Raw genomic sequence first — 19,431 nt, forward strand, 5'->3', positions numbered from 1 at the left:
AAACAGGACACTTTGGGTCAAAACCTAGTAAGTAAACATTTTATTGACCTAAAACATGCACATATGGCTGATAAACATAACGTATCATTGTATGTTCAAACAAAAGGAATGTTGAAATGTATGGTAAATATAAAAGATGTGATGAAATATCAAATCCCTTTTGAGTTCTTGTCTGCCATAAGAACAGGTATATGGTCTCTCTTTGACAAACCTTGGTTTTTCAACTTGGTAGTGCTTGGGGTTGTCTACAATATTTTATTTTAACGGATAACCCCATTCCCATTGTAAAGCACACTTGTTTGGCTTGGATGTTATGGTCTAAAATTGAGAAAGTGCATCAACATTTTATGCAAGCTATCCTTGACAAAGCATGGTTCCTACAGTACCAGATGAATGGTTGCTTATACTGAACACTTATACAGTAGTTATAGCATGACAATTGGTTTAGACCTTTTTACATCCAACTTATGCTGTGAATTGCACTGCAATGCAGTTGAGCATTTTGTCCAAAGTCATACTTAGCCAACTCCGTGTTGATGAACTATGGGAAAGAAACAACTACTGCATATACAATACAAAACAATTACAATATCTTGTATAAAAGATAGTTTATACATATGTATGCACACATGCTCACATTTGATACATACTGTACATTTTGTATGTGTGCATTGTTCTAGTCTAACACACAACCACGCGCACACACGCACGCACACACACACACGCACACAAGCGTCTATTTGGCTGCACATTTCAGTCTTTTTGCTGAAATAATGAAAACAATCTCCATCCCATTTCTCCAGGAAGAAGTTTTCACCTGGTTTATTCTTCTTTTTTTGTTCTGGTTGAGAGGTGACATGGAAGTAGGGAGCAATTTAAAACAATGTCCTCCCAGTTGCTCTTCATGCAGGTTTAGGTCGGAGGAGGTAAACCGCTTTTATCACCTCCCCTTGCCTCCTCTTTGCCACCTCCAGAGCTGGTGCCGTTGACAGTCACCTTACGAGCACTGCTGCCCGATTTAGAGGACAGAGAATGTCGCTGAGTGTTGTTGGACACTGTGGTACCATTTGAGCTTTGGAGGGCAGGAGTGAGGCTGTGAGATGCAGGGCTGGGTAGTGACGAGGCCCTGGATGCTTGAGCAACGGCAGGACTGTGGACTTTGTCGCTGTGAGTGTCACTCTCTGAGGTGGGGCTGGTGTTGACGCCATCGGAATGGCCCTGGACAGCAGACAAGGACACTCTCCTGCGCTTTCGGGTCGGTTTTACCAAGTACTGCAAGGGGATGGGTCCAGTCTGTAAGGAGGTGCAGAGATAACAGAAGTCTTATGTAGTAGCTTATGATACTGAATAGATTAAATGATAATCATTGGGAACCTCTTTTGGTGGTATATATGGCACCCATCTTAAAATTGCTATACACCACCTTTGTCAAATGGTACTATGTAGAGCTATTAGGTTAGTCTAAACTGGGTTCCGAATCTCCCGAATGTGTTAAGCTGAAGTTCCTGCATATTCTCAGTACTGCTATAAAAGCCTCATGCAGCTGTTTAGACTAGACCGAACAGCCTTGAGTCGAATCGTCTAAAAAGTCAAGATGGCAAAAACGACAACATCTCTACAGAGGTGCATAAACTAAGATGAAGAACATGGTGTGTTGGAGACAAACTCGGCCAACATACAATTTGTTTATTTTGTCACGATTTTTGCAACCCATTTTTTCACCCAGTGTCAATTATCTAATGTAATCCTGGTCGCTACACTGGTCCTGGTCCTGGTCACGCCCCCCCCCCCCAAGATATGGGGGAGCCATACCTGCTTTTAATGCCAGCATCAGAGTTTTGTATTCTGTGCGGGCAACAAAAAGATCAGCTCTGGACAAACATTGCAAGGAACCCTGAATAACCAATGTGTTTGTGTGTGGACCCGTTTAATCAAATGGGCTAACAACACTGGTTACTCAAGAATATTTCATGCTTTGACGATGTTCAACCCAACTTGACCAGACAAGCCAGTGATACTCAGAAGTCAACCAAACAAGTAGAAGATAAAGACATTGGAGTAGTTCACCGAAAAAATTACTGATTTATTCAATTACACATCCCATAATCATTGAATTCGTGGATCGTTTTTTTTTTTTTTCAAATTCCTCAACCATTTATTTGATGGCGGACTCTTTGAGTCTCCTACCGGAGGAGATTCTGCCGGTCATCAAATTATTGGTTTAGGAATGTAACAAAAACAAATTAATCAATCAATTCAAGGCTTCATGGGGTGTGTAATTGTTAGAAAATAAGTATTCTTTGGGGTGAACTACTCTTTTAAAGTTGTAAATGTAAGGCACTCACTCGTCTCCACTCGTAGAAGTAGGCAATATCCATGAGTGTGTAATAGTCCTTCAAGGGCTCATCCCCATACAACACCTCTACCTGTATTACAGAGGAAGGATGAGTTATGAGGCCACAAAATAACAAATCTGTCAGATTGTCATATACCGGTAGGTTAGATTTCTTTCTAATGTTGCACTCACACTAAATACATTCATACATTCACATTACACACTATGGATGGGAATTAGCTTATTGCTAAATCTGGCATGTTTACATGAGATCATGTTCAATTGATTAAATTCTTATACATTGAATATTCATTAACATGCACTGTCCGGTAAATAAAGTACATAATTAAAAAAAGAGAATACCGGTATGTCTATAAAAGTATATGGGTGCTGTTGCATTACCCGATAACTGCTGGGAATGTCCATTTTGCTTCGAAGAAATTTTGCTAAATGCATGACAGACATAGCTGCCGGGCACTGCAGGAAACGCTTCCCATTGGCCTGAAACAAAGAAGATTGTGGTAAATTGAGGCAAAGACACCATAAAAAACGAGTGTCGCAGGGATTCACACTAAAGTCTCAGATGAGCAAGTGCCCATCATGTTCTACTTGTCCAAAGGTCATGCCCTCTTGCCCGAAAAGAAAATTGTCCATTATAAAATGATGTCAATTTAATGTTTTTTTTTATTACTTTCTGGGGCTGTGTGATAAAAAATGTTATACCTCAATTTTTAGGTTAAACTTATTTTTGCCCAAAAATAATTTTAGGCGTCAGAGAAGTGGGGGGTGGCGCTCCCCCCTCCCCTACTACACCCCTGATCTCGTGTTATGTTTAGACGGCTGTGTCACACCTTGGCTTAAACGAGCACTTGCCCGGCCGAGCAACCTGAAAGCTCCACCTGCCGAACATTTTATATACCTGCCATGGGCAGGTGGGCAAGTGTTGCTTCAGTAAACTTTCCTAGATTCCTACCTTGTCTCCATCCACATCTGCATGTTGTCTATCATTATTTCTGTGGGTATACAGAAAAAAAAGGATGTAAAAATTGTCAACTCAATAAACATAACACAATTTCTGTGAGGAAAATAAACTACATTCAACTAATATTGCATTTCTCAAGGCATATGGCCAAATCAAGCTACGCTGCAGTTTTTTTTTAATGCATCTAAAATGTGCAATTTGAATAAAATAAAGCATAATCAAATGTCATGATTTTCTCTCATAGGTAATGTTCTTTTGAGTATGTCAGTGTTTCCCTCAGAATTACTTATTTAGTATTGATAATGTAGTGGTATTGAAGTACTGACTTGTTCCTCTCATAGAACTGTATAGAGAGGCTGATTATTTCATCCTCTGCAATGTTAAAGGTCTCAACCACTTCTCCTGGCTCCAGAACCCGGTTCTCTGCATAAAAGTCCCGTCTCCGTTTCATCTCATCTAAGTTCAACACAAACAAAAACAAGGTTTCTAGGCATTCTTACCATTGTGACAAGGACAAAACAAATGTGTCTTCTACTCGTTTTGCTTCTACAATTTTGCGCTCTCTTCCTCAGCAAATGTGACCTCACCTTTAAATAACCCAGGAACTAGCTTGTACACAATATCTTGTAGAGTTTTATCCGCTCTGAAAATAAAATAAAGTAATTCGTTATTGAAGAGAATGTTTATTTGTATTTAAAAGTGCAACCTCATGCAAACTTTGTTTGACTTACCTGATGCTGAGCTGTGGACACGTCTTGTGTACCTGGACATCACATCGAGGACAGAACTTGTTCGTCTCCAGAAAGGCAACAATACATGTCTTACAAACTGTACAGAGCAGACAGGTAGAAAAGAGAATGAGATTCCAGAACAGAGCTGTGCTAAAAAGGTCTGGATTTGTTTGCTTACTGACAAATGTTTATGCATATCAAATTTACCAATGCCATTAAGGCACATAATATACATTTGCATCCATTATTTAAAACTTACACGAGTGCAGGCATTCTACAATGGTTGTAGCATCAATGAAGTAACCAGCACACAGGGGGCATGTGAGATTTGGATTAAGATCTGTGATTTTAATACGGTTGGGTTGCATTTTATCCATTTGGAAATATCTGCAGAACAAGCAAATTGGTAAATGCACTCATACTACGTCTGCTGTAACATGATCATATGACAGAAAAGGGTCGATTAACTTTGTCTCAACTATTGTTTATTTCCCTTGTCCCGTGTTTTTCTGCATTCAAGGGGCATTGGTGCCAGTCAAAATAATGTGCCGTTTTGTTTTCTACTATAGATTTGCCAACAAATTGTGTGTTGAGAATACACCAGCGCAGGGTCTACTCTGCACAGGACCCTAGTATTCAATTGCCCCTGTGTGGCCTCATCTCGTGCATCATTTGTGTTACTCAACCAGCGGTCCAACAAAATAGCATTTGGATTTCGGTAGCGCGTTCCCGTGTAATCGGGGGTCAGAATAAAATCTATTTAACACAATGGCTTATTACTGGAGAGGTAAAGCTTAAAAAAATCACACTGGTACACAAAGCAGCCATCTTAAATCCACTGACAGTGTTCTATCAGAGACGAACAAGAGAGTCAAAATGTGACACCGTGCACTTTTGTGTGTGTTTAAGTAAACATGTGCATTGCGTTGAATAAAGATTCATCACCGGTGCTTCATTCTTACCTGATATGACATAAAAGTTCCACACTACTCCAAAACGAGGATCCAGGTAAATTATTTGGACTTGGTTAGAATTTGCAGCAGCGCCAGAAAATGGCTTTTTTTTTCAGTACCGTCGGAGGACTGCCCATTTTGAATCACGTGATATTATTTTGTCGCCTTGTTCAAGGGGCATACAGGGTTTTCACTACCATGCTACATTTTACTTCCCATCCCATCTCCAGCATTATATTATTGTTAAGGCTTAAGCCCATAGCTTAATTTTTCTTGTGACAATTATAGCATTTTCAATAACATATTCATCATCTAGTAATTCAAATCGGAATGTTATATCCTTACCACGCCCCGTTTTTGACTGAAAAATCTCACCTCACCATGAATTTATATTTCTACAGTGGCAGCAGACACAACTACATTTGAGAATAACTATTTTGTTTCATTTTATTTCGTTTTTAAAATACAATAACAACAACACTACCAATAAAACAATACGTTATAATATTATTATAATGATAGAACGTATTGTTGTACTTGTATTGGTAGTGTTGTTGTAATAAGACATGAAAAAATGAGACCAATTAATACAGCAGAAGATGAAACCCGTGTTGAATTCTTTATGTTCAAAAAAGGTCTCCCATGCACTACAAGAGTTTTGACAAGATTTTTGGAAAGATTTTCAAAAGACTAAATTCTGAGTACACCCTCGATCGTCTCATACTAAATATTTAGTCTTTAAAAAACGTGTAGCCTAGTGTAGGCCTACTGGGACTGAGGCTTTTAGAATATAGCATGGAAATGTAAAATGTTTCACCGCTCCACATTAAAAATAAATAAATAAATTCATATGATAAATGTACCGTATTCATCTCGCGTAGACCTGGGACTGCGAGCTTTGAGTTCTTGTAGTTCTACGCTCCATCCTTTTGGGGGCGCAATTCACTGCGAAGTGGATCAGAGACGCCATCTTGAGGAGAGACCCCAAAAGCTGGTGGTGACAACAATCTCAGGCGTATCATAATGGGACTACTCACCTCAAAATAAAACGATCTCCAACCGCTACGGGTGGCAGACGACAGCAGAAGGTTACGGGAGTCGTGAGTCCCGGGTGGAAGGCGGCGTGTTGTCCCGTGTCCCGATGGCCGTCCCGCTCGCTCTGTGCGCCCGCTGATCTAACCGAACCACACCGTGGCCTGCTGCTCCGAACCGGGGAGGAAGGAAGGGTGGTGACGGCGCAAAATGCAACACCGCTGATTTACTACAAGATATCATATGATTCAAAGACACCGCAAGTTGGACGAGCTGACATGACGCACTTATAGATTTTATGCTCTTAACTTGAAGATTTAATAGTGTTGTTGTAAGAGGCTTCAGTAGTGGCAGGTTGAATCTTTAATTCCCAGCCACAGACATGGCATCCAACTGTACCAGCGCAGCGCCCGTGAGCGCCAGCAAAACCAAGACGAAAAAGAAACATTTTATTGGACAGAAAGTGAAATTATTCCGCGCCAGTGAGCCTATTCTCAGCGTTTTAATGTGGGGTGTCAACCATACGGTAAATATGTCACGATTTGTTTACCTTTCCTTCAACAGCTAAGTTCACTAAACCCGTGTGTGCTGTTTTGATTTTAGATTCCTGGCTGGATTAGCCAGCTGCCGTGCATCTATCAAACCAACTGTGTGACATGCTGGCCATGCCATCAGTGAGTCATGTAACTTAGCGACTGTAGTTTATGGGTGATGGATGTTTGCCAGGTACTTGGTAGCTGCTTTAACCGATATGTGCTGACAGAGCTAGCCCTCTTGCGAGCAGCATTTGGTAGCAACTGGCTAGTTGTTGGCCCACATTCATCCATCCACCCATGCATGGATGGATGTGCAGCTCTTTGTAGCTGTGATAACGGTTCATTTCCGCAAGTTATTTATTTGTACCGTTGGCGAACTAACCATTGTAGGGGTTGCAAGCCAGTCGTATACGGTATTTCAGTCAGTGAATAGCTTAGTCGTGATCTGCACTGCTCCTTTCTCATGCGTCTGTTCTGGCAGGAGGGGTGTGACAGGTCAGGTAGAGCTGCAAGTTATAAGACTGACTGAGGCACAAAAGAGACCACTGGTCTGGAGTCGTCGTCAATGACTTCACCCAAATAAAGGCGGCCCATGCTTTTGATCCAATGCAGCATCCTTGCAGGCAAGCCACCTCTAAAAAATAATTAAATGGAACAAATCACTGGAAAAAAACCAAGCGACTAATGCTTTGCTCAGTACATGCACCATCTGTGATTCAGCTCCACACACCACCAGCCTATAAATAGTCTAGAGAAGAAACATATCACATTTGTTTTTAGCAGAGCTCTGTGTGGCTATGGAAAGCAGAGTGAGTGATGAAGTCAACAGTGGTCGTCATCCTTTAATTAGAAAATTGTCATTAATTTTGTCAATATTGACAGTTTGGACACACCCCCTTCATTTGAAAAAGCCTCTCTTGTGTGATGTGCCCTAAGGACTGGCCACTTTGATACAGTAAATAAATTGTTCATACACAAGCTTCTTCAAGGACATGAACACACCTTCTATATTCTCTAGAGATTCTTGTTCATTGACTTGCTGATGAAGGTATTGACTGACTTCTAGTGTTCAGTGTTGTTGGGGGGCAACCGTAGTGGGCAGAGACTGAGAGAGGCCGTCTTGGTAATAAGAAGGTCACCGGTTGTCTGGGTCCCAGTTTGTGTGTCGAACTGTCCCTGAGCAAAACACTTAGTCCCCAGTCAGTAGTCCCCAGACTGCAGTCGCATCCAGTCAAATCCAATTCAAATCTGATTTATTTCTCAAATCGGCTCTTTTGGCACAACCGTTCACACTGCATTTGCTAATAACTAGATCGGATCTGTCACAGATCTCTGTTCAGACTGATGTTAAGGCCTCATTTACACTGGCAGCCAAATCTTGGCCGTAGTCAGATCTTTGCCACATCCAGTTTGGAATCAGATTTGTTAAATAAATCTAAACACAGACAAGTCACATGAAATCCATGTATTCAGACTGAGACGGATCTCCTGAAATCAAATTTGAAACCACCTCTGAATGTGGCTCAAGTCATATTTATAAAAATTGTTTGTGTTTGGACTTATTTAAACAAATCGGATTCCAATCTGGATGTGGCACAGAGATCTGATTCAGGCTGGATTTGGCTGCCAGCATAAATGGGGCCTGATAACCATCTGAGTTGGGTGAAGCTGAAATCTTTCATTCAAATGGCACTGCCAAAATAACGGGTCAAGAAATTATAGCTATTGTAGCTTATTGAGAAGTTGGAACACAGCAGTGGGCATGTGGGTAGATAATAGATATAGAGCCACTGAATCTTATTAGAAGTGTGGGTGGTAATCTGATCAAAGACATCAGACAGACTTCTCATCAAAGCACTCTCTTCTTTTAGTGATAAGATGTATGCATTGTAATGATGTCCTAGTTGTGATACTGGAGCAGTTCACATCCATCATGTCTTAGTGAGCTAACTTATGTAGCTATGAGATAACATATGTTTGTGTCACAGACATATGATGCAGTACACCCCATTTGTGAGTGTGACACTCTTGGGAGATTAGGTGAAGATTTTGATGATCATTCTATTCTATATGGCTTGATTGGCTTCCAAGTTGCGAAAATTTGCTCTTCTGTGTTAGTCTATTCATTGGCTCTCTGTCAAATTCAGTTTATAAATGCAGATGTGGTAGGATGACAAATTGACAATGTGACATACATTGTGTTTTAACCATGCTGGAAAGATATTATGTATTGTAATGTTTCATATTAAGTCATATTTCAATCAGCAAGTTGTCACTTTTTAATCATACAAGTGGGGTACATTGACATCCATATGTATGTTTGCTCTGTGGCTGTCATTTCGCACAAGTCCAGTGATAACTGAGGTGTTACATTTACTGTTCACTTTAATCACAATTATTTGTATGACAATTAATTGTCAAGTATACAGTATATATCAGAGACTTATGCTGTCAGCTTGTGTTCTTTCATTGGTCCAAGAGTTTATGATTGTTGCAGGTTAATACACTTCTGTCAGTGATTTAACGTTCAGTAGGTTCTATTGGGCCTTCCTGTTATTGACAAAACAACTATTTAGTTTGCTCAATAATGATATTAATTGTAGTGTGTGTACGCATACACATTTGATATATATTTTCTTTTTAACATGCTTTCCTTTTCAGCATTCATAATCATCAATAACAGCTTTGGGAAGGAAATAAGGAAGATGTTAGGTTATGATTTGTTAGGATTAAATGTAATGGATAGAACTTTCAAATGCATAATGTAAATTGCCATGAGCTATACAAAACACTTTGTGGTTTCAAATAAAATAAAAAGTGTCTATCTATAATTTAGATTTATTTTTCATCCTGGCTCTCAATGTGTTCATGTTTTTGTCTTGTTTCTATTCTGATCAATCTTTCTGATGTCATTCTCCCTCAGATCAATGAGTTAAGTAACGTGCCTGTACCAGTAATGCTGATGCCAGATGACTTTAAAGCCTACAGTAAGATCAAAGTGGACAACCATCTATTTAACAAGTACGTACATGAGTTGTCTCTAAGCTGTTAGCTACTTCTCCCATGCATTACAATTACAACCCATTGGAACCAAGATGCAGGCAAAATAAATTGTTGTAGAAAATAGAAATGGCATTTGACAGCACAGTATATGCTGTATTCAAGCCCTAAATGTATCCACTGAGATGACCTATACATTGTGTAATGTTCAGGTTGTATTCATGCCGAGGTTGTTGTCAAAGCATCACCACTGAGCAGTTAACTGAGCAGCTTTGCAATGCAAATAATCCTCATGGCAAAGCACCAGGTTAGTATAGCAGACATGTTCAGTCTACCTAGGCAGTTACTCCGGAGACCGGAGTGAAGTAAAGAAGACAGCAAAATCACAAGATAATATATTTTTTCATTCATGTTTCATTCAATATCCACACTTTGGGGTTTTTCTTTCCTGCTTATTCAGTTCAAGTTATTGCTCTCTTGCCCATAATTAAAATCTTAAAACCAGATTTGAATCTACGTAATGCTTAAAATATTTTTGGCTATGTAGTGGTTTAATGTTTGACTTGAGGATTTGTTTGCTGTGCATGAAATATCCCATAACCCTTTTGTAATAGCCCAATCTTTTAAAAGTACTAGTTTTACATTCTTCAAAACTAGTTTTGGCTGTATTCCATAAGCTTGTGTCACCATGTCGCCCCACTCAGAGAAAATCTGCCCAGCCGCTTTAAGTTCAAAGAGTACTGTCCTATGGTGTTCCGAAACCTCAGGGAGAGGTTCTGCATTGACGATCAGGACTATCAGGTGAGAGAGATGTGCCTTCAAGTCAATATCTTTTTGTGGGGGATAGAACATGAGACAGGGAGACTTTTAGAGTTACTGGATGATAAGACCTAGTATAACACAACACACAAGCATTGGACAATAACTAAATAAATAACATATAATAAGTTGCCTGAAACATTGGCAGATTGAAGATAGATTTTCCATGGTTCCCTGTTGAGAGCTACATGCAAAGTAATGTGATTACTGCATTCATAACCAACTATAGTCCATTGTATGATGTCTGTCTCCTGTTGCCCTCTGATTTGGGGTCAGAACTCTCTGACGAGGAGTGCCCCGGTGAACAGCGGGGATCGATTTGGCAACCGCATCCTCTCCAGTTACGATCACCGATTCGTCATCAAGACCGTGTCCAGCGAAGACATAGCTGAGATGCACAACATCCTCAAGAAATACCACCAGGTATACGTCCTAGGACAACTCAAATATTGATAAAGTACATCTGTGTTTTCACTACAGTGCCAGAATTAGCAAAACAATTAGCACAAGTTGCTGGACTGGAAATGGAACAGACCATTTTCACATGTCCTCATTGGCAGCAGTTTTATTTACAGTATAGTATGTTATACTCGCGCGAGAGGTGACTGTAAGCACGTGAGACTAACTTAAATCCATCGAAAAACAGGATAAGCAAATCATCATTTTTCTTTATTTCACTCACGATCATTCATTATCACATGGACCAGGGGTTAACAGGTGGAGTTGGCAGATCTGTTTCTAGCCTAAAATCACATCTTGAATGTCAACTTAATCAATCATTCTTTTGTGTGTTGTGAATTACATGCACTGAACGGTGTGCCTCTCTTTTCTTAATTCTTTTGAGAAAGTGAGACTCATAACCATCCTCTCCCTATAACAGACCTAATTCTATTTGCATCGTAGTTGGACAAGCCATCCCAAATGCAACATAAGTATTCTCTGAGTTATGTCAACATTGCTTTGAAGCATTTTTGTCACTTAACTGTTTAGGCTACAGGTACGTAGAGGCAGCCTGTCACACTCTCGCTCTTGTAACCAATGCTCGCTCGACCACGATGCGTACTAGGATGCTTGCTGTAAAATCATGAAAACTTCTGCCACACAAGTTCAGTGCCCGTTTTCACATGAGACGGATTTCAAAATGTCCACTATACTTCTTCCCTTTGGCTATGTAAAAATATGCAACATTGTAACAACATTAACCTCACTGCCCCGCCCCCCTTCGGTGTATCATCCTTAGACCTGCGGTCAGACAGATACATGTGGGGGTTTTCTATTCCAAAAAACTGTTCTGTTTTCATCTGATCAAATTGGCACTTGGCACAGCACACCTCCGGCTCATATGGGACACACATGTCAAGTTTGAGGCTGCTCGGTCAGAAAAGCGCTAGGGCTATGCTCGGGACACAGACATGTACGTTCATGTAGTCAATATCTTTGCAGACCCCCGGGGAGGTTTCACAAGTGTGTAATGGTTGCGATTGAAATAACCAATTAAATATACATGCCTATTCATTATGAACCCACAATATATAGAATTTGACTCCTTTTTTTTATTACTTTGCATAATGGGGATATTTTCCTGTTATATGACTTTCTTTATTCTTAACTATCAAATAACAAATGAATAGATAGATGACTGATATCAGAGGCTGGCCACATGATAAAGTTTCTGAAAGCCAGATCTAAGCAGGTGGAGATGGGGAGGAGGTGGGTGAATACCACATGTATGATGTGCGGAGCAGCAGCAGAGAGCAGCGTAATGCCAAACTAACTGGGATTTGAGTACGCAATTGAAATGCAGCATACATGACAATAAGGCCGAACTGCACCAATGCAACTAACTAGTCACAACTCCTTGCAACAAGACAGTTTTTAGGTCAACCGCACCAATGCAACTCCTTGCAACTGTCATTGGGGATAATGGTTGCATGGTGAATCATGCTTTAGGGTGTGTTAAAGCATCACTATGTAACATTTTTAAATTATGTTATGCAAGGGATTATATGCCGGTAGTTGTTGAGAAACGTGACAGGATCCTGAAGGGGGTTAATTCTAAACAACTACAGTCATTATCCCACTTATTACATGGCTACTTAAAAGACCCAAAAGTCAAAAAAGTATTTGTTTTCTTGCAGTGATGAAAGCATTCCATAAGTGTTGTGCTGGGCGGGCACAGTCACCTTGGAAAACAAAGAAATGTTGATCAAATGGAATCAATTCAGTTACTGCATTGTGTATTTCTGTCTTCAAAATAATATTTTCAAAAACATTCTTGAGAGCAATGTTTAGTTGTAACTGACATTGTGTGTTTGTATACATGGCTGTCATGTTGGATACAGCACTAAATCAAGCAGCGCAGTTTGATATGAGCCAGATGCTCTTGAGCCTTTGATTAGATGGCAGTCTTTTTGGTTATTGAGCCTATGGGCTGTATTTTGCGTGTCTTAAGTACCAGGTCTTATTCCCTAACTTGAGTAAACGAAAGACCTGGAGGCGTGATCAATGCTCTTTGGCCACTCAGAATAGCCAAATGGCATTGATCACGCCTCCAGGTCTTTAGTTTACTCAAGTTAGGGAATAAGACCTGGTACTTAAGACACGCAAAATACAGCCCATGGGTCATTAGCCATAAATAACACACCGCTGAACTCAGCGATTGACCAATCAGAATCAAGCAATTCAACCAAGCTGTGTAATAATACAATATAACTTACACTAATAAGTTGTATTTTGGTTTTGTCTCCCTGCTCTTATATGAGACATTTATATTGTAACAATTTCGTCATGTGACGTCTTGCCTACATACAGGATCCGACAAGAATTTTGACCTGATGGTCAAGATTTAATTAATTCCCCAAGCAAGCAAGCAGGCCGGCTCTATTAGTTCTATTCGTTGGTAAAAATGTCAGCACTAAATCAGGAAACCATGTTCAAATCCGGGGTAGAAAAGGCAAGTTATAGTGCTGCTTTAATAATGATGGGTTCACTTTTATTGTAAATGTGCACTACCAAGTAGTTTCTGACTGGACTTGTGTTGCTCATGACAATGACATGCACATATACAAGTCTGTACATATGAAATGTGTCTTGTCAGTCAGTTATTATTGTGATAACCATATCAAAGTAGGTGATGATCACTGTTCACACACCTTCACCCACCTGCATTATTAACATTTAACAATTACTGACTCTGCAATGTATCCATTTCAGTTCATTGTGGAATGTCACGGCAGCACACTGCTCCCTCAGTTTCTGGGCATGTACAGGCTAACCGTGGATGGCGTGGAGACCTACATGGTAGTGACACGGAATGTATTCAGCCATCGCCTCACTGTACATCGCAAGTATGACCTGAAGGTAGGAACATATGTAATCATATGTTACACATCACTTTGAATAATATAGTAAAAAAAAAACACATGTCAACGTTGAAGCAACTTTCATTATTCTTTAGAGAATCTGTCTGGCAATATCATCAGTGGAGTCATAACTGAAACATTCTGTTACTTCTGCATGATGACAAGTATGATGTTTTTATTGATTTGACCGTGTGGGTAGAGCATCAAAAGTCTCAAATACAGACAGAGGTGTCAAGAAATATTAGCTATTTGCCTAGTGGGACTGATTGAGGGTAGCTACTTGGACGTAAGTCGGGACTTGATCACCCCGGCTGGGTCGCCTGAGTGAGGGGTATGATGTTGGAAGACCCGAAACCCCGTTGACCTCAGGATACATCACTGAGGATACGTCCCAGGTGCATCCATGCGATGTATTTTTTATTATAGTTTTCTATTTATATACCGGTACTCATAGGAATAGACTATGTGACAACCAGGTATAGTCTGGTGACCACCGGAGAGACACGTGACAGCCGGAATGTAGCGCCACCAGCCTGTGTCCTCCGTGAGGAGGAAGCCCAACAACCCTCGTGAGGCCTTTAGGAGGGCCATGCAAGCAGCAAGCGGAGCCGCAGCACCATTTCCCTGCGGAACCATTGCCCACCACTCCTGAATGAACTGTCTGGTGCTGGGACTACGGTGCAACGCACAGGTCATGGGCCTGGTGAGAGCAGGAGTGGACCTGGTGAGACGTAGGAGTGGCCCGGACAGGAGACAACCCACAGAGCCTAGTCCTTCCATGCACCAGAAGTGTACCTCCCAGCCCTGGCAGAGTAGTTCTGGAGTAGTTCCAACGGATTTTGTGGCCCTGGTTTTTCCCTAGTGGGACTGATTGAGGGTAGCTACTGGGACGTAAGTCGGGACTTGATCACCCCGGCTGGGTCGCCTGAGTGAGGGGTATGATGTTGGAAGACCCGAAACCCAGTTGACCTCAGGATACATCACTGAGGATATGTCCCAGGTGCATCCATGCGATGTATTATTAGTTGTGCTACAGTAAATTAAATGCATTAGATATCTACATGTGAGTAATGAGCTACGATTGTGTGTTTTATTTTAGAACCAACACTTTATCTAGGTTGAAGTTTAATAGAACAATCAGACTTGCACAGAATAACAGAGAAACATTTATAGTGTTTTCTGAAAATGGAGTAACTACTGTTAAATAAGGGGGGGGGGGGTGAATGACCATGAAGTGGAAAATACTTGTAATCTCGTTGGCGAAAGAGCTTCTACTCGGTGGCCGTTAGAGCCACAAACAAGGATACAATTGGGGGGAAAAAGAGGAAGGGGGGGGGTGGATAATCATTTTGTTGGCATGCTGAACAGTAGTTATTCCTATAAAATTGCTTAAACCAATATTGTCATATAAAAGGTATCTGATTCTGTACACATGGCTATACCTCATTGCAAGTACCGTAGTTTGATTTGATATGATGATGCTATTGCTGCAATAGTAATTCTTCATGAGGCTTTTTCTTGTGTTGTATCAGCTTTATTGTTGTTATGTTGATGTTGCACAGTATTTTTGTAGACCTCACCACTCTTGCATTTCGCTGCTTGTGCCTGTATGAGTAGTCACAAAGAAACCTTATTAATTAAAACTAGAAGGAATGTGAGCACAAACTGTGAGCACAAACTAAATGTATTAATAAATCACCGGGTGTATGGCAATCAATCATTGGCAATTATCAATGACAATTACGCTGAGGAGGGCTTTGTAGCCTAAATGCATCTGTTTGTCATGTTGCCTGCTTTAATAATACAATAAGAAGTGCCTGAATGTGAGTGTTTGCTGCCATTCCTTACATTTTATGGAATTTCAAAAACTGTTCAACTCCAAAAAGCTGATAACTGTTCCTGTGCTAAAGCTTAGTCAGGTTTGTAAAGCCCTGACAGTAACACTAAACATGCCACACTCACTGCACACCTTTTGACTGTTAATAAACCTTTTATAGCAAATGTTTGTGCCTGCAAAGTATTCTCTGGAGACGGCCCATTTTCTAATATTGGCCATGCTGTCTACGAGACCAAGAGACACTAGCTAGCAATGCTTTTGATTTCTATTAATTTGTATCCAATCTGTCTGTTTTTCTGGCATTTAGGGTTCTACAGTCTCAAGGGAAGCCAGCGACAAAGAAAAGGTATGTTTCACTTCTATGTGATGAAAGCTGTTATTGAATGGACCACAGCAAATAGTTATAATCCAGCCATTGTATGGCCTTGAATCAATGCTGTCAGTTTTTAGCTTCACCCGACTGAGAATGACAGCACTTTATTAAAAAAAAATATTTTTACCATATCTCATCAGGAAATTGGAATGGCAGGTATGAGTGCATTCCTCCATTATTTTTCTGCAAGTTGATCTTAATTTCCCCTGTCTTTAGGCCAAGGAGCTACCCACCTTCAAAGATAATGACTTTCTGAATGAGGGACACAAGCTACAGATAGGAGATGACAACAGGAAGTACTTCTTGGAGAAGCTAAAGCGTGATGTAGAGGTGGGGAAACTGCAATCATCTATTGGAATTACTGTGGACCAGTGCAATGTGATTGTAGACAGTAGAATTGTTTTGTTACCTGGCTGTTTAGTCTCATGCACCTACCAGCTACAACAGATATACTGTATATCAGCATTTGGCAAGTACGGTAGCTTGTGTATGTTTACCAAAATGTAACGTGTGTGTGTGTGGGTGTGTGTGTGTGTGTGTGTGTGTGTGTGTGTTAGTTCCTGGCCACCCTGAAGATTATGGACTACAGTCTGCTGGTGGGCATCCATGATGTGGATAGGGCAGAGCAGGAAGAGATGGATGTAGAAGGTGTAGGAGATGAGGAGGAATACGAGAACGACGGAATGGGTGGAGGAGCACTGACTGGCTCCTTTGGCACCCCACCCGACAGCCCGGGAAACACACTCAACTTTGGTGGATTCTTCGGCCCGGGAGAGTTTGACCCTTCTGTGGACGTCTACGCAATCAAGAGCTATGACAGTGAGTATTTGTTCACATCGCAAGGACCTCCAACATGCTGTGGCTTTGTCAGCTATAGGTATATTTATTATTTGGTAGTGTTTGTAGGCAGCACTCTTATCCAGTGTAATACAAACACACACACACACACACACACACACACACACACACAAACAATTATATTATCCTATTTATAACTAAACTAATCATGCGCATGTCAAATAATTATTGAATTAAAAATATCCCAGGCATCTATGGAAGCCGCTCTAACTGTACTGTAGGCAATGGGATTATTATGGATATATATGGAATGGATGTACTTAATACTCCAAGGACTGTCTGCATCTTCCATCACTTTCTCACGGCGCAACTTTTGCATATCGTCACTGTCCAGCTGAAACCAGCTAACTCCATTTTTCCATGAATCAATGCTATTGAACACCCTTTATGTCTGTGTGTTGGTTGCAAAAATAATGAACCAATGAAAAGAATTAAAGTGCTGACAAAACCTCTTAACTCCATTGGACCCTCAAACTGTCTTCTAAAACGGCTAACTCTGCCCCCTCTCATGCAAGTATCTGATATATATAGGGCGCGTTCGGAAATACCGCACCAGAGCGCACTCGCCTATTAGTTTGCATTGCACAGTGCATTCAGTGCACTATTTCGAACACGCCCATGACACAATACCAACTTTCATGTGGCAGTATTGCTTTGTTTAAATAATATAATAGATAGATGTCATTCATATTTTCCACATAATCTTTCCACCCAAACCCAATCCGCTATTAATTAACGTAACTTTGTATGACCCAAACTGCGGTTATCTGCAGAGATAACCGCAATCCGTGCATCTCTAACATACATATGGTATATGTACACTAGACGTATATAATTTATTTATTTTGAATTCATATTTCCTTGATGTATCTTACTACTTGCGGTAGGTGCTGTGAAGAAAGAGGTGTACTTCATGGCTATCATTGACATCCTCACGCACTATGATGCTAAGAAAAAAGCTGCACATGCTGCCAAAACTGTGAAACACGGGGTAAGTAAGCATTAACACCTTTCCCTGATTAACGGGTATTAGAATTAGTTACATTCTATACATTGTTAGTTGTTATCAAAAATGTTTTGGCTTCTGTTCCCTGTTTTTGAATCCAAGTATCCTTTTACAGACTATAAAACTTTGCTTTGAATAAAGCTAGAGAAAGCCATAGCTAGCATATGATGCTGAGCGAATAATAACCCACCTTTTTGAAGAATATGACTATTAGTGAGTTGCAATTATTGCCTCCAATGAGGCAACTGGCCATGACAGTTTTCATTGCTTTATTCATTGTGCCAGTCAAGTTTTTTTTATTTAATTTGGTGTAACACTTTACAGATCAGTAGGTTTGTCAATGTTTTATCAATAAGCTCCACTTTCTCTCATTTACCTCCACATACCCCCATTTGAGAAACAATACACAATTACACATAGTAGAAATCACGGCATGCATTGACATAATTCATAAGATTTGTTTAGATCTAAATGTTTGTTTTCATGACTTTTCTCCAACACAGGCGGGGGCTGAAATCTCAACGGTGAACCCAGAGCAGTACTCCAAAAGATTCTTAGAGTTCATGTCCAATATCTTATCATAGAATCATCTCTCCCAGTCCAGCCAGTCTCATCCTGTCATAAACCTATCAAATCCCCCCACACCCATGACCTTGGCATAGCCTAACCCTAACCCCTACTGGTGTATTGTCTCATTGCAAGGCCAACAGACTGACAGGAAGGATGCACAGAGCTGAGGCTGATACGTTTTCCCAGAGAGAGGGGGCGCTGGACTCTTATCCTGAAAAAGCAATGCGTCCCTGGTTCTCCTTTAACTAACCCAGCACCAACCTCCCTGGTCCCAGTGTCCTACAAGGAAAACTTGTGATACCTAAAATTTGGAATGATACATGAGAAGAACCCCTGTCCCATTTTTCTGCCTTCCTTCCCTGCCACCTTGTACTCCTCACGCCAGCACGGGAACTGTCTCACTAATGCCTTGAACGAGTGTCAGCTTCAGCAGTAAGTCGTTAGTACTGTCTGTTCAGTTTCCATTCATGTTATTATTTTATTAGACACACACACACAGAAATCAATTGGACAGATCGCATGACAACTCGACAATAGCCAGCAGGCATCCTCTTCAACTAAGGACAACTACAGCTGTTAGACAATTTGGAATGACGACAGGGAATAAACAAATCAATATATAATGGTTCATAAGTAAGAGAATGCAGTATCAAAAATGCATGGCTGAAATGTACATGAATCCACCCGTAAAGTTGAACATCAAACCACTGAATTTAGCATCTCAGTGTTATTACTTAAAAAAAGCATAGGTGTTTGAATGTTATGTTGCCATATTGTTTTGAAATATTTTTTAAACTTTAACTGTGAGCTTGGTGGAGGTTGGTTTAAGAAAAAGAAAACATAAAAAGGGGAATTCTACAGCAAATACTTGTTTTATTACCATAAGAATCATTTTTATATCTTGTTTACATTAATGTAGCAATTTTGTGTTTGTATACAGTATTGTTTTGTTACCAACAGACATTAGAAAAAAAAGTTACTTGAAATGATTCATTGCATATTAAAGGGAGTTTTATCTTGTTTTTGCTGTGGGGCAA

General features: G+C 40.4%; 2 protein-coding genes across 4 annotated transcripts; one reads left to right on the forward strand and one right to left on the reverse strand.

Moving 5' to 3' along the window:
• Positions 1-23: 23 nt before the first annotated feature.
• LOC308313336 (polycomb group RING finger protein 2-like) lies at positions 24-6,165 on the reverse strand. Of its 2 annotated transcripts, XM_080760425.1 has the most exons (10): positions 6,039-6,165; positions 5,865-5,946; positions 4,308-4,435; positions 4,049-4,145; positions 3,905-3,960; positions 3,644-3,773; positions 3,309-3,348; positions 2,738-2,836; positions 2,346-2,426; positions 24-1,293 (listed from the first exon to the last, which is right to left on the reverse strand). In XM_080760425.1, exons 3-10 carry the CDS (start codon positions 4,423-4,425, stop codon positions 913-915), a joined length of 1,002 nt encoding a protein of 333 aa, XP_080616551.1. In that variant the 5' UTR covers positions 4,426-4,435; positions 5,865-5,946; positions 6,039-6,165; the 3' UTR covers positions 24-912. The 2 variants fall into 2 exon arrangements, with proteins under 2 accessions (XP_080616551.1, XP_080616550.1); XM_080760424.1 differs by lacking the exons at positions 5,865-5,946; positions 6,039-6,165 and adding an exon at positions 5,011-5,123.
• LOC308313335 (phosphatidylinositol 5-phosphate 4-kinase type-2 beta-like) lies at positions 5,955-19,414 on the forward strand. Of its 2 annotated transcripts, none has more exons than XM_080760422.1 (10): positions 5,955-6,559; positions 9,493-9,590; positions 10,274-10,370; positions 10,665-10,811; positions 13,602-13,748; positions 15,895-15,933; positions 16,177-16,290; positions 16,518-16,779; positions 17,703-17,809; positions 18,328-19,414. In XM_080760422.1, exons 1-10 carry the CDS (start codon positions 6,416-6,418, stop codon positions 18,406-18,408), a joined length of 1,236 nt encoding a protein of 411 aa, XP_080616548.1. In that variant the 5' UTR covers positions 5,955-6,415; the 3' UTR covers positions 18,409-19,414. The 2 variants fall into 2 exon arrangements, with proteins under 2 accessions (XP_080616548.1, XP_080616549.1); XM_080760423.1 differs by having other exon boundaries at positions 17,706-17,809.
• The last annotated feature ends 17 nt before the right edge of the window (positions 19,415-19,431 follow it).

The sequence above is a fragment of the Protomyctophum bolini genome (genome assembly GCF_963924005.1).
Source record: "Protomyctophum bolini genome assembly, chromosome: 3".
Lineage (NCBI taxonomy): Eukaryota > Metazoa > Chordata > Actinopteri > Myctophiformes > Myctophidae > Protomyctophum > Protomyctophum bolini.

Excerpts from the sequence above, each read along its gene's own strand:
- LOC308313336 (XM_080760425.1), bottom strand. The coding sequence starts at position 4,425 with ATGGATAAAATGCAACCCAACCGTATTAAAATCACAGATCTTAATCCA. Across the intron at positions 4,146-4,307 it reads TGTAGAATGCCTGCACTCGT|TTTGTAAGACATGTATTGTT; the intron begins GTAAGTTTTAAA and ends TGCTCTGTACAG. Across the intron at positions 2,837-3,308 it reads CAGATGTGGATGGAGACAAG|GCCAATGGGAAGCGTTTCCT; the intron begins GTAGGAATCTAG and ends TCTTTGTTTCAG.
- LOC308313335 (XM_080760422.1), top strand. The coding sequence starts at position 6,416 with ATGGCATCCAACTGTACCAGCGCAGCGCCCGTGAGCGCCAGCAAAACC. Across the intron at positions 10,812-13,601 it reads TCCTCAAGAAATACCACCAG|TTCATTGTGGAATGTCACGG; the intron begins GTATACGTCCTA and ends TATCCATTTCAG. Across the intron at positions 13,749-15,894 it reads ATCGCAAGTATGACCTGAAG|GGTTCTACAGTCTCAAGGGA; the intron begins GTAGGAACATAT and ends TCTGGCATTTAG.